General features: G+C 43.5%; 2 protein-coding genes across 8 annotated transcripts in view; one reads left to right on the top strand and one right to left on the bottom strand.

Annotated features, from left to right (window-relative positions):
* Positions 1 to 1733, bottom strand: part of Filip1 (filamin A interacting protein 1) — a 357204-nt gene extending 355471 nt beyond the window's left edge. Inside the window, exon 1 of the mRNA XM_087207573.1 lies at positions 1210 to 1733. The gene's annotated coding sequence lies outside the window, so the exon portion shown is untranslated. The remainder of the gene's footprint in view (positions 1 to 1209) is intronic.
* A 121-nt stretch (positions 1734 to 1854) lies between these two features.
* Senp6 (SUMO specific peptidase 6) overlaps positions 1855 to 12082 on the top strand; it is a 113259-nt gene continuing 103031 nt past the window's right edge. Inside the window, exon 1 of one of the 7 annotated variants that reach the window (XM_087207580.1) lies at positions 1855 to 2328. Coding sequence is in view for 6 of the 7 variants with exons in the window: in XM_021243795.2 (XP_021099454.1) it covers positions 2752 to 2839 (88 nt within the window). In the remaining variant the exon portion in view is untranslated. Of the gene's footprint in view, positions 2329 to 2538; positions 2840 to 12082 lie in introns of those variants that run through there. The other 6 variants (XM_013065221.3, XM_021243795.2, XM_021243794.2 and 3 more) reach the window with 6 other exon arrangements.

Here is a 12082-nt window from a genome sequence, read left to right as displayed (position 1 = left end):
GCATACTTTAAGTGAGAGGTTAATTCTCTTTACCTTTGGGAGTCTATACTTGCAGCTGCCTTTTATCTATGATACCATATTGTCACCAGCACAGACTGTCACAGAGCACCACAACAGGACCGTGCAATTCCTCAGGCAGGAAAGGTACATTATAATACATACATTCATTCTACTACTCAACAAATCAGGGAAAGATTACTGACTCATTAGCGGAAACGGTATTAAAAGAAGTTTTAAACAAAAAGGCTCTCTGCCTAAGCCTTGGTTAAGAGGACAGCTGAATTAGAACAGTTCATTCCCTGAAGACTGTGATCTGTTTTCTACAATCATTTCAATTGCTGTAGACTTTTTACTGATATGAGGATTTTTTTTTTTTTTTTTTTAAACAGGTCTTGCTATGTAGTACAGGCCGACCTCAAACTTGGGATCCTCCTGTCTCATTCCTGTCTGGAGTGCTGGGACCTGGGCCATCAGACCGGCTAATGTGTGTATTGGGGGGAGGGGGGAGCGGTTACTGGGGACTGAACACAGGGCCTTTGCGCTGAGCTCCACCCCTAGACCTTTTAAATTTTTTTTTCTTCAGACAGTGTCTCTCCGAGTCGCTAAACTGCCCAAATTGAGCTCAATTTGCAATCCTCCTGCCTCAGCTTCCCAGAGTGCTAGGATTAGAGGTATGTCACATCTCCTGGCTGAAATTTGGCTCCTTAACATATATACAGTTACTATTCCAATCAGCACTTTTTTTTTAAGTCCTTCAATATCCATTCTCAAACAAAAATAAAGCTAGGCCCGGTGGCACAGGCCTATAAGCCCAGCACACTGGGAGCTGAGGCAGAAGGATTGCAAGTTTAAACCCAGCCTGGGTAATTTATAACTTATTGAAACTCTGGCTCAAAATTAAAAATTTTTTTAAGGGGGCCCCCGATACAGCTTAATACGAATGTCCTAAGCCAGTACCACTCCGCTCCTTCCTCTTATAAAGGAACTGAGTTTCAGTGGAGAGACTGGGGTAACTTCTCATTTTCTCTATTTTCCAAATTTTCATGGATGAAAAGAAGAACCCTGATGCGACAGAATTGTGGTTTACTGTGCATCTAGGCATCCTCCAAAGCTTCATGAGCTCTTTGGGGTGCTTTGGGGAGATGACTGGGTCGCGGGGTGCAGTACTCAGAGTGGATGCGTGCACCGATGAGTTGATAGCTAACTGACCTGGTGGGAGAAGGTGGGTCGCGGGGTGGCTTGGAAGGGCGCCGTTCCTCCTCCGGCCTGGTCCCCAGCAATTACTCTCTGTCAGAAGCCAGCCAGTTGGGTACTGAATCCTCTACGAGCTGTGAGCCAAAATAAGCTTCTCCTCCTCACAGTTGTGGGAGTCGTAACTGTGTCTCAGGGAGGAAAAAGTAACTAAGACAGTCATCATCTCAGCTTACAAGTCCCGACTAAAGTAGGCTGCGGTTCTTGCAAGGTCAGGCACATACTGCACACCACCAAGGTCCGCTTCCAACACTGCCATCGCTTGCACACCGGCAGGGTCTTTTCTGAACGGCTGTTTTGGAAAGTTATTTTGGCACACACAGGGGCGCAACTCCTCTGAGGGCACCTGTGGTCATCCAGCTTCCCCAGCGGCGCCCCTCAGGCCTGGGCCGAGAAGTGCGCTCCCGACACCCACACAACCCGTCGCCAGAGACGCTCCCAGCGCGGACCCCAAGGACCCGAGAGCCGGGGCGGGGGCGGGGTCCTGAGGGGCGGGGCCTTGCGGGGCGCGGACTCGCTCTTTACCGGCCGGCCTGGCGCTCACGCCTGGCGGGCGGGGCTTCGCGGGGCGGGGGGCTGTGTGGGCGGGGCATCGGGCCGACGGGGGGTTTTTCCGCACTGGCCGGCCGGGCTCTCTCGCCGGGCTGGGGCGGTGACGGGAGGAGCGAGGGTTGCGGCGCCCAACGGCCGCGGAGGCCTGTTCCTGGCGCGCGGCGCGGCCATCTTACGGCGCGGACTGGGCGTGCGCGCGCACGGCCTCCTCTCATCCCCTCCCCGTCGCCTCGGCCCGGGTGGCCGTGCATGGGCGGTGGACGCAGGGAGCGACCGGATCGGGAGCATAGTCGCCGTCGCTGAGGCGCGCGGCCGCGGAGGCCTGAGGAGAAGACGGGCGGGCTGGGGCCGTCCGCGCGCGCGCCTTTGTGTCGGCGCCGAGCCCTTGCCCCGCGCCCGCAGCCCGCTGCGGCCCCAGTTCCTGGCGGGCGGCGGCGAGGCCGGGCCGAGGGCGGCGGCGTGGGCGGAGGAAGATGGCGGCCAGCCGGAGCGGCGGCCGCGCCGGCGAGGTGGCGTTCCTGGAAGGTGCGTCTGCCGCGGGCGCCGGTATGGGGCGTGTGCGGCGCGGGGCGCGGCCCGGCGGGCGTCGGGGGTCGGGGGGCCTGAAGGAGCCACCCAGGCGGACTGGGTGGAGCGGACCGCGCTCGGGGTAGGCGCTCTGCGGCGCGGCCGGATCGGGCCGCTCGGCGGGGCGCGGGCCTCCTTGTCGGCCCGGCCGGCAGCAGCAAGTGCGCTTCCCCAAAGACGCCTCCGCAGAAGTGAGGCGGTGGGGCGCGGCGGGAGCGTGGAGACAGTCGCCGAAAGTTGGGGTGTTCCTCCGTTCCCGCGGGAGGGAAAGTCAGACCCTGGCCGTAGGTGGACCGAGCCCCGCTTGAAAAGCTCCTCGGTCGGTCTCTCCGTCGGGCACCGTGGTAGCGGCCACAGTGTCGGCCTTTTGCCCGCGCGTGTATGAGGACCGCAGAAACACAGCTCAGTTTCATGGTTGTGGGCCAAGAACTTTCCCATTACTTTGACGACGGATGCAGTATTTACACTGGTAACTGAGTTGATAACTGTGTTCAGGGAAATGAATCTGGGAGTATTTGTTTAAAATAATTACTCTTCAGATAATTTTGCAGAGTTTGTTTTGTGTGTATGTGTTGGAGGGTTCTTTTTTGTGTTTTGAAGCGGTTTGAAACTTAAGTTGCCCGGGCTGGCCTGGAATTTACCGTTCTTTCTGCCACAGCCTCTTGAGTATCTGAGATTACACTGTTTCTGGTTGCGAAAATTTCTTACACATGCAGTGTATCTACATGATAATTTTAATAGTATCCATTTAGAAACATTACTGAATTAAGAAAGTAAAATTTAATTTAAAAATTAAGAAAGAACATTAGGCCAGGCTTGGTGGCATACACCTGTAATCCCAGCACCCGGGAGGGAGAGACAGAAAGATCGCTACGGAGTTGTAGGCCAGCCTGGGGTATGGTAGACTTAAGTTCAAGACCCTTCTTGACATAATGAGACTCTGTCTCCAAAAAGAATAGTACTAACAGATTCTGTAAGAGTGTTAGAAATGGGTTCTCAGTCTAGTGGTTGAATAGAAACTAATAATGTGGGGGAAAGTAATTTTCTTTAATTTTTCCTGCTAGAGCATAGCAAAGGAAAGAAAAGAAAAGCGAGACAGCCTTTATCTAAAAGTGGTGAGAGTTTTTATGTGCGATTCCAAATAAGATAAGGAGAGATTGTGAGTTTTTCCTCTGTTCGTTTTAAACTACCACCATTCCTGTTTGATCAGAATAGTCCTGAGAGTAATGTAGTTTGTGTTACACATGATGCTCTGTGTAGTGTTTTTGATTTTGAAATTGGAAACTCAAAAGATGACTTTCCAATTGTTAACTGTATTCGTTGTGGAGATGACTATACTTTTGTGTTATGGTAAATCTCAGGTTTCTATGAGGTTCTGATTCAGTTTAAGTTCTGATGGGATAAACTAGGGAGGATAAAAGACTACAGTAAAGCCAAATGATAACAGAGCAGATGTAAATTTTAAACTATTGCTTTTATTCTTCCTTAGGGTATAATACAATGTGAGCCTAGGAGAAGGGAAGAACTTTAGTTTCTTATAATCAGTGTTCATATACTGACCTGAATCTTTCTAAATAAATGAATGATATGGTACTAATACTAATTTTCCATGATTTTTTGATTCCTTAGCCTTTTAATAATAAAAATATTCCACTATAGTTTGCCATACATTTTGTGTTTTCATTATAAGTTTTTACAATATTCCCCGCATAGGTTTTTAGGATTTAATGTTAAAGCATTCACATTATTCATTCTCTCCAGACTTATTGAAAAGGTGAAGTAGGTGTTCATTCACTCATCAAATATTTATAGAAGCCTATACTGCTAGGCACTGTACCAAGGTGAATACAAGAGAGCATAAGATAGTCAAAGTCCCTGCTTTCCTAGAACTTATATTTTAGTAGGAGAAGCTGTCAATAAGAAAAAAATAATCCATTTAAAACAGTATTACCTAAATAATGTACCCTCTTTATGACTGTAAAATATCATGGTATCACAAGTACGCATGCACACATGTACAAACGTGGCATAACTTGGACTTTTTTTTTTTTATATACTGGGGATTGAACCCAGGACCTTGTGCTTGCCAGGTAGACATTGGTGCCACTGAGCTAAATCCTTGACCTGATGTTTTATTTTTTATATCAACACTTTGCATAGGTTTATTTTCCTTATTTTTCAGCCCTACTAAAATATAAGCTCTGTCAAAGCAATGAGTTCTTTTTATCATCATATTTCTTGTACCTAGAATATTTTCATTATTAATGAAATGATAAATTGTAAAGAGTGTGATAAAGGCTGCAGGAGAATGCAGAGCAATAATGAAAAATTGTTTTATAGTGTTCAAGTCAGGAAAGACATCCTTGATGAATTTGATACTTTAACCAGGTTAAAACCTTAACTGTGAGACTTCATAACAGAGCAGACTTCAGAGTGGTATAGGTGATACAGTATATGGTTCCATTTGTTAAATTTAAAAAATCATTAGAGCTGAAATGTAGCAGGCAAAGGAGAGAGTGACGTGAAAGGCCCAAGAGCTGTTGGACAGGATTGTGCATTTTTATTTCATTATAAGCAGTAGAAAGTCATTGAAGAGTTTGAGACAATGGGGTGTCATGATTTATCTTGAAAAACCACTACTGCTGGTGCTTGAGCAAGAGTAAAAGTAGGGAGATTACAGTAATTAGGAGGACATTGTAGCAGTCTAGAAGTGAGAGTGGCTTGGATTAGGATGGTGGCAGTGGACATTGGGGAAGAGAGGTGGATAGATTGATATGTTTGTATGTGGAGCTTGCAAGACTTATTGATGGATTGTATTGTGAGGATCAGAGTAAGGAAGGAATCAAAGATGCCTCATGGTTTGGGCCTGTGGCATTGGGAGATAATGCCATTTTTACTGAAGGGGTAGACTGTCAGAGAAATGAGAAGGAAGTTAGTGCTGCTTGGTTATGTAAGTTCTGAGGTGCCTGTTTGACGTCTTTGTTCTAAAAATATGTATATATCCTTCAAGCTACTAAATGAAATTCTAATTTTAATTCCTTTTATACTTTAGGGAAAAGGACACTCACTGTCTACTATTGTACTTTAGTTTGTGAAACTCAAGTTGTATTTTTTTTGTTGTTTGTTTCAATATTGAGGGTTGATCTTGGGGCCTTCACAGTGTGCTTTTTTTTATTTTTTTCAAGGCAGGTTTTGCTAAATCTATAAATTGTTTAGCCTGGATTTAAGCTTGTAATCTTCCTGTCTCAGCCTACCATAGTTCTGGGATTACATGTGTGTGCCACCACACCCAGCTAAAGTTGCATGAATTTCTTTAGGCCATGGTCTGTATTGAATTTTTTGTTTTTTCTCTTTGATGCATTTCTTTTCCATCTATTCACTTACCTTTGCCTCATACCCCTTTTCTACTTGTGGATTGTTTTTGCAGGTTTTTCTTTGTACATTAATTCAACACATACTTATTGAGCACCTGCTATGTTGTAGGCTCTGCACTGAGAGGCACAACAGTACAGGAGACAGGGAGAAGAAAGCATGTTTTTTCCGTGGAGTCTCCAGTATAGTGAGAGTCACTAATCAAATAACAACTTGCAAAATTACAGCTTTCATCTACAACAACGGAGTTATTTATAAAATTGAGAATTTGATCTAATCAGGGTGGTTTGAATAGGAGACTTTTAGGCAAAGGAAATCAAATAGAAGCATGAGATGTTTGGAGAACTGAAAAAGGATACTACGGTGTAGTTGGCTACCCCATGGAGAAAACTTCAGAGGGACAAAAGGTAAGGGAAACCAGTTAAGGAGATGATTGCAGCGTAGGGGAAAAGGTGGTAACTTGTTCCTCTAACATTTCTTTTGATATTTTCCCCCTTTTCTCCTTTTTGGATGTGCTAATAAGTCTGCTTACTTGACAACGTTTGTTTTGTTTTGAGACCGGGTCTCACTGTGTAGCTCAGACTGGCCTTGAACTTACTATGTAGAACAGGCTGGCCTTGAATTTGCAGTGATCCTCTTACCTCAGCCTTCCAGAGTGCTAAGATTAGAGGCATGCACCACCACATCCAGCTGTTTGTTCTTTCTTTCCTTCTCTCTTTCTCTCTCTCTTTTCATACATACTTATTGGTATCTAGCTTTCTTTGCCCTTTTCCCCAACATCTGAATCGCTTTACCTGTGCTCTTCCGCCCCCCCCCCCTTTCTTTTTTGAAACAAGGTCTCACTATGTAGCTCAGGGTGGCAGCAAACTCACTGAGATCCTCCTGCCTTAGCCTCCTAAGTGCTGGGATTACAGGCATTCATCGCCATGCCTGGCAGGTTTTTTTTCTTGAAATGACTTTCTACCTTCCCTTTCTAAGGTACATAAATTACTACTTGTTTTCCTTTAGTTTCAGGTCTCTTTCTATTTGTGAACTTTGTCTCCCTCCTTGAAAAGACTGATGTCAAACTCTTGCACAGTTGTCCTCTACACCAGTAAAAATGCTTGTCAACAAATGAACTGTTTACAGTGACCCCTTAACCATACTCTTATATGTAAATTTAGTTCAGAATCCAAGCAATTTGCCAGTTTTACTGGTGGCAGTAAACACTTCATACTATCTCAACTAAAGCAAAATTTCATCTAAATAACTGGCAGTGCACGGAGGATGAGCAAGGTCTTTAGTTTCTGACTACTCACTGGGAAATACACTTAAAACTCCTTTATCAAAACTGTTCCGGTATCATTCCTTATTTATTCCTCAGTAGGTGTGTTTACTTCCTGAATGTATCCCTGTTGAAGCGATACATTTTATAACAGTTTTTGCTTTTTTTGTAGTACTAGACATTGAACCCAGACTTATGCCCAGAGCCCTGAGGTGATACATTGTACTTATCATTTGATACATTGTACTTATCATTTGATTTTATGTACTCAAGTGAAACTGGAGAATAGAGTCTTGCTTAGAAATAAAATGATTTTTACTAGAAATATATTGACAGCATGAACTCAGGCCAGAATGCTGAGGTTCTACATCTAGCTCTATTATTACTTGGCGTGACTTTTAATATATTTCTTATCCTGTGTTTTCTCATCTGTAAAATAAGAATAATTGAATTATAGTTATTAGTCAGCTGTCACTGACAAAAGTAAGCTGAGCTGATCAGTTTAAGAAGAGGCTGGGTGTGGATGGTGCACGCTTGTAGCCCCAGCACTCCAGAGGCTGAGGCAGGAGGATCACTGAGTTCAAAGGCAGCCTGGGCTACATAGTGAGTTCAAGGCCAGTCTGAACTACATAGCAAGACCTTATCTCAAAAAGCAAAAACAAAAAAAGAAGAAAGGTGTATTTCAGCTCACAGTTTTGGAGATTTCAGTCCATGGTTGGTTGTCCTGTGACTTTTGGGATTGTGGCAAGGCAGTACATTATGGTAGGACAGCATGGCAGAAGAAGATGCTCGTCTCTTTGCAGCTGGGACAGGAAAGAGAAGAAAGGAGAGGCACCGGTTCAGTATTTCCTTCGAGGGCATTCCCCTGGCTACCTAATTTCCTTCCACCAAGTCCCACCTCTTAAAGTTCCACCCCTTCCCAATAGTGCCAAAGACCAATGATCAAACCTTTAGTACATGGCCCTTTGGAAACACATATCCAGACTAGAGCAGTTACTTCCCATAAGGATTAGATGAGTTAATATACACCAAATACGTAAAACAATTTCAGGCATGTAAAGACAACTGTGTATTAGCTGGTGTTACTATTATATTTTTTTCTTTGCATAGATAAAGAAGTTCTTTTCCCACCAGGCGTGGTGGAGTACACCTGTAATCCCAGCCCTGGGAGTTTGAGGCCTGAACTACATACTGAGACCCTGTCTCAAAAAAAAAAAACCCCAAAACAAAACAGAAGTCTTTCACTTATTACCTTTTCTTCTAAGTAGTTGCTGATACTGATATTCTAGGTTGACTGGCATATTGAGAAATGAAAGAATAAAATTAGAATATATTTCCTATGTCTAAACTTCTATAAAGTGATTGTTCTCTCTTTTTTGTTTGCTTTTTTTTTTTTTTTTTTTTTTTTGAGACAAGGTCTCGCTTGTGTAGTTCAGTCTGGCCTTGAACTCACTATGTAGCCCAGGCTGGTCACGAGCTCTGGGCAGTCTTCCTATCTCAGCTTCCTATGTCCTGGGGTTACAGGTGTGCGCCACCACAGCAGCTTGATTGTTCCTCTTGCCATTACAAAAATATGTTGAGGACCAGGGATTTAGCTCAGTGGCACCGTGCCTACCTTGCAGGCACAAGGTCCTGAGTTTAATCTCCAGTACCAAAAAACAAAATTATGTTGAATATTTGAGGAACTCAGGTACAGAAGAGTTATGTGACCCAGAGCAAATTAGTGGGGAAATCCAGCTGAAGTGAGGGACCTGATTGAGAGTCACATCTCATTTCAGGCTCGCCTGAAACTCTATTTGTAGCCCAGGTGGCCTCAAACTCAGTGTTTCTTTTTACTTCTCCTCCTCCTGAATGGGTGGGGACTAGAGAAGGAAAAAATAGAAGGTAATTATGACGAATTATCATTTATTGATAAAGTAGCATTATAAGAGGGCAAAAACAGAAAGCCGCCAATCTTTGAAGGCCCAATTTTAGAACTTATAGCATCACAGCGCCAGCCTAGATTCAAGGAAAGGAAGTAGATCCCACCATTCAATGGGGAAAATGTAAAGAATTTTTAGCCATTTGAAGCATACCCAATCATCTTTCATGATGTATATTTTTTCTTGTTAATTTATTTTGCAGTACTGGGGATTGAATCCAGGGCTTTAGCAGTGATCTACTCCCCCCACCCCCCACCCCCCTTTGAGACAGGGTCTCATTAAGTTGCTCAGCAGGCTGGGTTCATACTTCGAATCTTCTTGTCTCTGCCTCCCAGGGTACTAGAATTACAGATGTGTGCCACTGCACCAGCCCCAGCCCCAGCCCCCTCCCCCCATTGAGAATTGAACATAGGACCTTGTGAATTCTAGGCAAGTGCTCTGACACTGAGCTACATCCCTAACCCTTAACTTTTTTTTTCTTTAGAATGGGGATTGAACTCAGGACCTTGTGCTTTTGAGGCAGGTGTGTTGCCACTGAGCTGTGTCCCTGGCCCAGCCCTTAACTTTTTTTGAGACAGGGTTTTGCTAAGTTGTCCAGACTGGCCTTAAAATTGTGATCCTTCTGCTTCATTGCCTGAAGAGTTAAATACTCTTTTTTTCCATTCTTTCAACAAAGTCATAGTATAGTAGTTCCCTGTTATTTGCAGTTTTACTTTCTTTGGTTTTGGTTATTTGTGATCAACCACAGTCTGATAATATTAAATGGGAAATGCAAGAATAAACAATAAGTTTTAAATTGCCCTGTGTTCTGAGTAGCATGATGAAATTTTGGCACTGTCCCTCTCCATCCCACCTGGCATGGGAATTACATATGGTACAAACCAGTTTCGTCACTTAGTACCCATCTTGGTCATGAGATGGACTATTACTGTCACAGTACTTGTGTTCAGTTTTACTGACAAATGACCCCAAAGTGCAAGAGTAATAATGCTGGCAACTTGAATATGCTAAAGAAGCTGTCAAATGCTTCGTTTAGGTGAAAAAGCTAAAGTTCTTAAGGAAAAAAAATTCTTATACTGAGGTTGCAAAGATTTACTTTGTGAGTAAATGTAAGAAAGAAAAATTCATACTAGATTTGCTGTCACACCTCTAACTGCAAAAGTTATGGCCAAAGTGTGTAATACGTGCTTAATTAAGATGGAAAAAGCATTAAATTATAGGATTGTGATGTTGTCCGTGGCATGATGCATCATCCTCTGGGGGTCTTGGACCATATTAGGGATAAGGGTGGGGGGAACTACTGTATTTCTCATATTGAAAATAACAGTCCTCTCCTTCCCCTCACTAAATTGCCCAGGCTGGGCTTCAATTTTAGATCCTTCTCCTGCCTCAACTTCCCAGAGTGCTGAGATTACATGCATGTGTCACCACATTCAGCTGAAAATGACAGGTCTTGTTACCTGGTTTTGGAGTGCTGGAGTCTCCTTCTAGAGGTGGTTTCTAGGTTCTTTTTGTCCTGAGGAAATGGTAGTTTTATTAAAGGTAGGAAAAGAAACAAGTTCTGCAGAATGAGTTTGGGCCAAGTAACAGTAAGAAAAGAAGTACACCCTATAGCGTGAGGGTGGGCCACTTCGGAGAGAGATTACAGTGGCAAAAACTCAATGCAGACGGTCCTTTTTTTATCACCCACTCCTCAGGCTGACATCAGGTTTAGGCCATCCTATCGAATACCTGCTCAAGTTCTTGTGAGAAGTCCACATGCAGGGCTTTGGGAATTGTTCTGCATGTTTTCTGTGACTTTGTAATTATCACGTCACCCCTACTTACCCAGCCAGTTTTGCCACTCCCTAATCTCCCGTCTCATGAAATCCAAGAGTTTCTTAATACTGGGCAGTTTAGGAATCTGAAGACAAAAAAAAAATGTAGGCAGCTGGGCACTGTGGCACACATCTGTAATCCCAGCATGCTTGGAGGCTGAGGCAGGCAGATCCTAAATTTGAGCCCAACCTGGAAAACAGCAATTTAATGAGACCCTGTCTCAAAGAAAAAAGGAAACATATTCAGAACTTTTCCTTCCATTATTTGTTTCATGCAGTAATGTCTGGAGTTACCATAACTCTCATTTTCATTAAACAGTATCTTGATAAGAAAACACATTAATCACAAAGACTGTTAGGTGCTCACAATTATAACACATTTCACTTGTACACCTAAATCCTATTAGTTGGAGAGATGAAATAATGGATGATCCATTGTGAACTATAGATTAAGGTTGTCAGCCATATTAGTCAGGGTTTCATTGCTATAATGAACTTACCTGACACAGGCTACTTAACAAAGAAAGTTTATTTAACTCACAGTTTTGGAGACTGGAGGCCCAAAAAGCATAGCACCAACTTTAGGAACGATCTCATGGCAGTTAGCAAACCACGTATAGAAGGAAAGATCAAATCTCAAAACCAGGAAGCTGGAAACACGGGGTTTCCATCATCTCTTTGAGAGCATCCCCTCAATGACCTGATGACCTCTCATGAGGTTTTAACTTCTAAAGAGCCACATTGTCTCTCAGCACTGTCACCTTGGGGACCAAGCTTTCAATCCACAAACCTTTGGGGGAAGAGGGACACTTAAAATTATATCGAAACCATAGCACCAATGTTAGGTAAAAAACAATGGCAGCAATTACAGAAAGGGATGTGTAGTCTGTATGGGATCATTTGACATGAAAAACAGTGTTGCTTTAAGCCCGTTTGTTTGTCTATATTAGGTTTTTATACTTCTCGGAACCTTTTGCATCCATTACCAGTCATTAGGACCTGTCCTTTCCTATGGATATGGGGCTTTTCACTCCTAAACTTGAGACAGTCCCAGGCAAACTATGGTGTTTGGACATGGCCTAGTCTCAAGTTAACAGTAGCTACCTTGAAGCTGTCTGGAATTTACAGACTAAGGTCAAGGCTATGTTCTTATCTTGCCTTTGGAAGTTGTCTTTTTTTTGAGGAGATCCTGTTTCAAGTACATTTCCTGCTTAGTTTTAAAGATATTAAGGATGTGATTTTCCCCCATCTTCAAAATTAATGATTTCTTTTTGTCAAAATAATTACCCAAGTATTATCAAAGAATATTTTCATTTTGTCATAGTAGCAGTTCAATC

Source organism: Heterocephalus glaber, unplaced genomic scaffold, assembly GCF_053883595.1.
Source record: "Heterocephalus glaber isolate CG9 unplaced genomic scaffold, H.glaber_assembly_v1.0 deba00000818, whole genome shotgun sequence".
Lineage (NCBI taxonomy): Eukaryota > Metazoa > Chordata > Mammalia > Rodentia > Bathyergidae > Heterocephalus > Heterocephalus glaber.
Note: the sequence above shows the minus strand (reverse complement) of the source record. Positions and strands in the feature narration are given on the sequence as shown.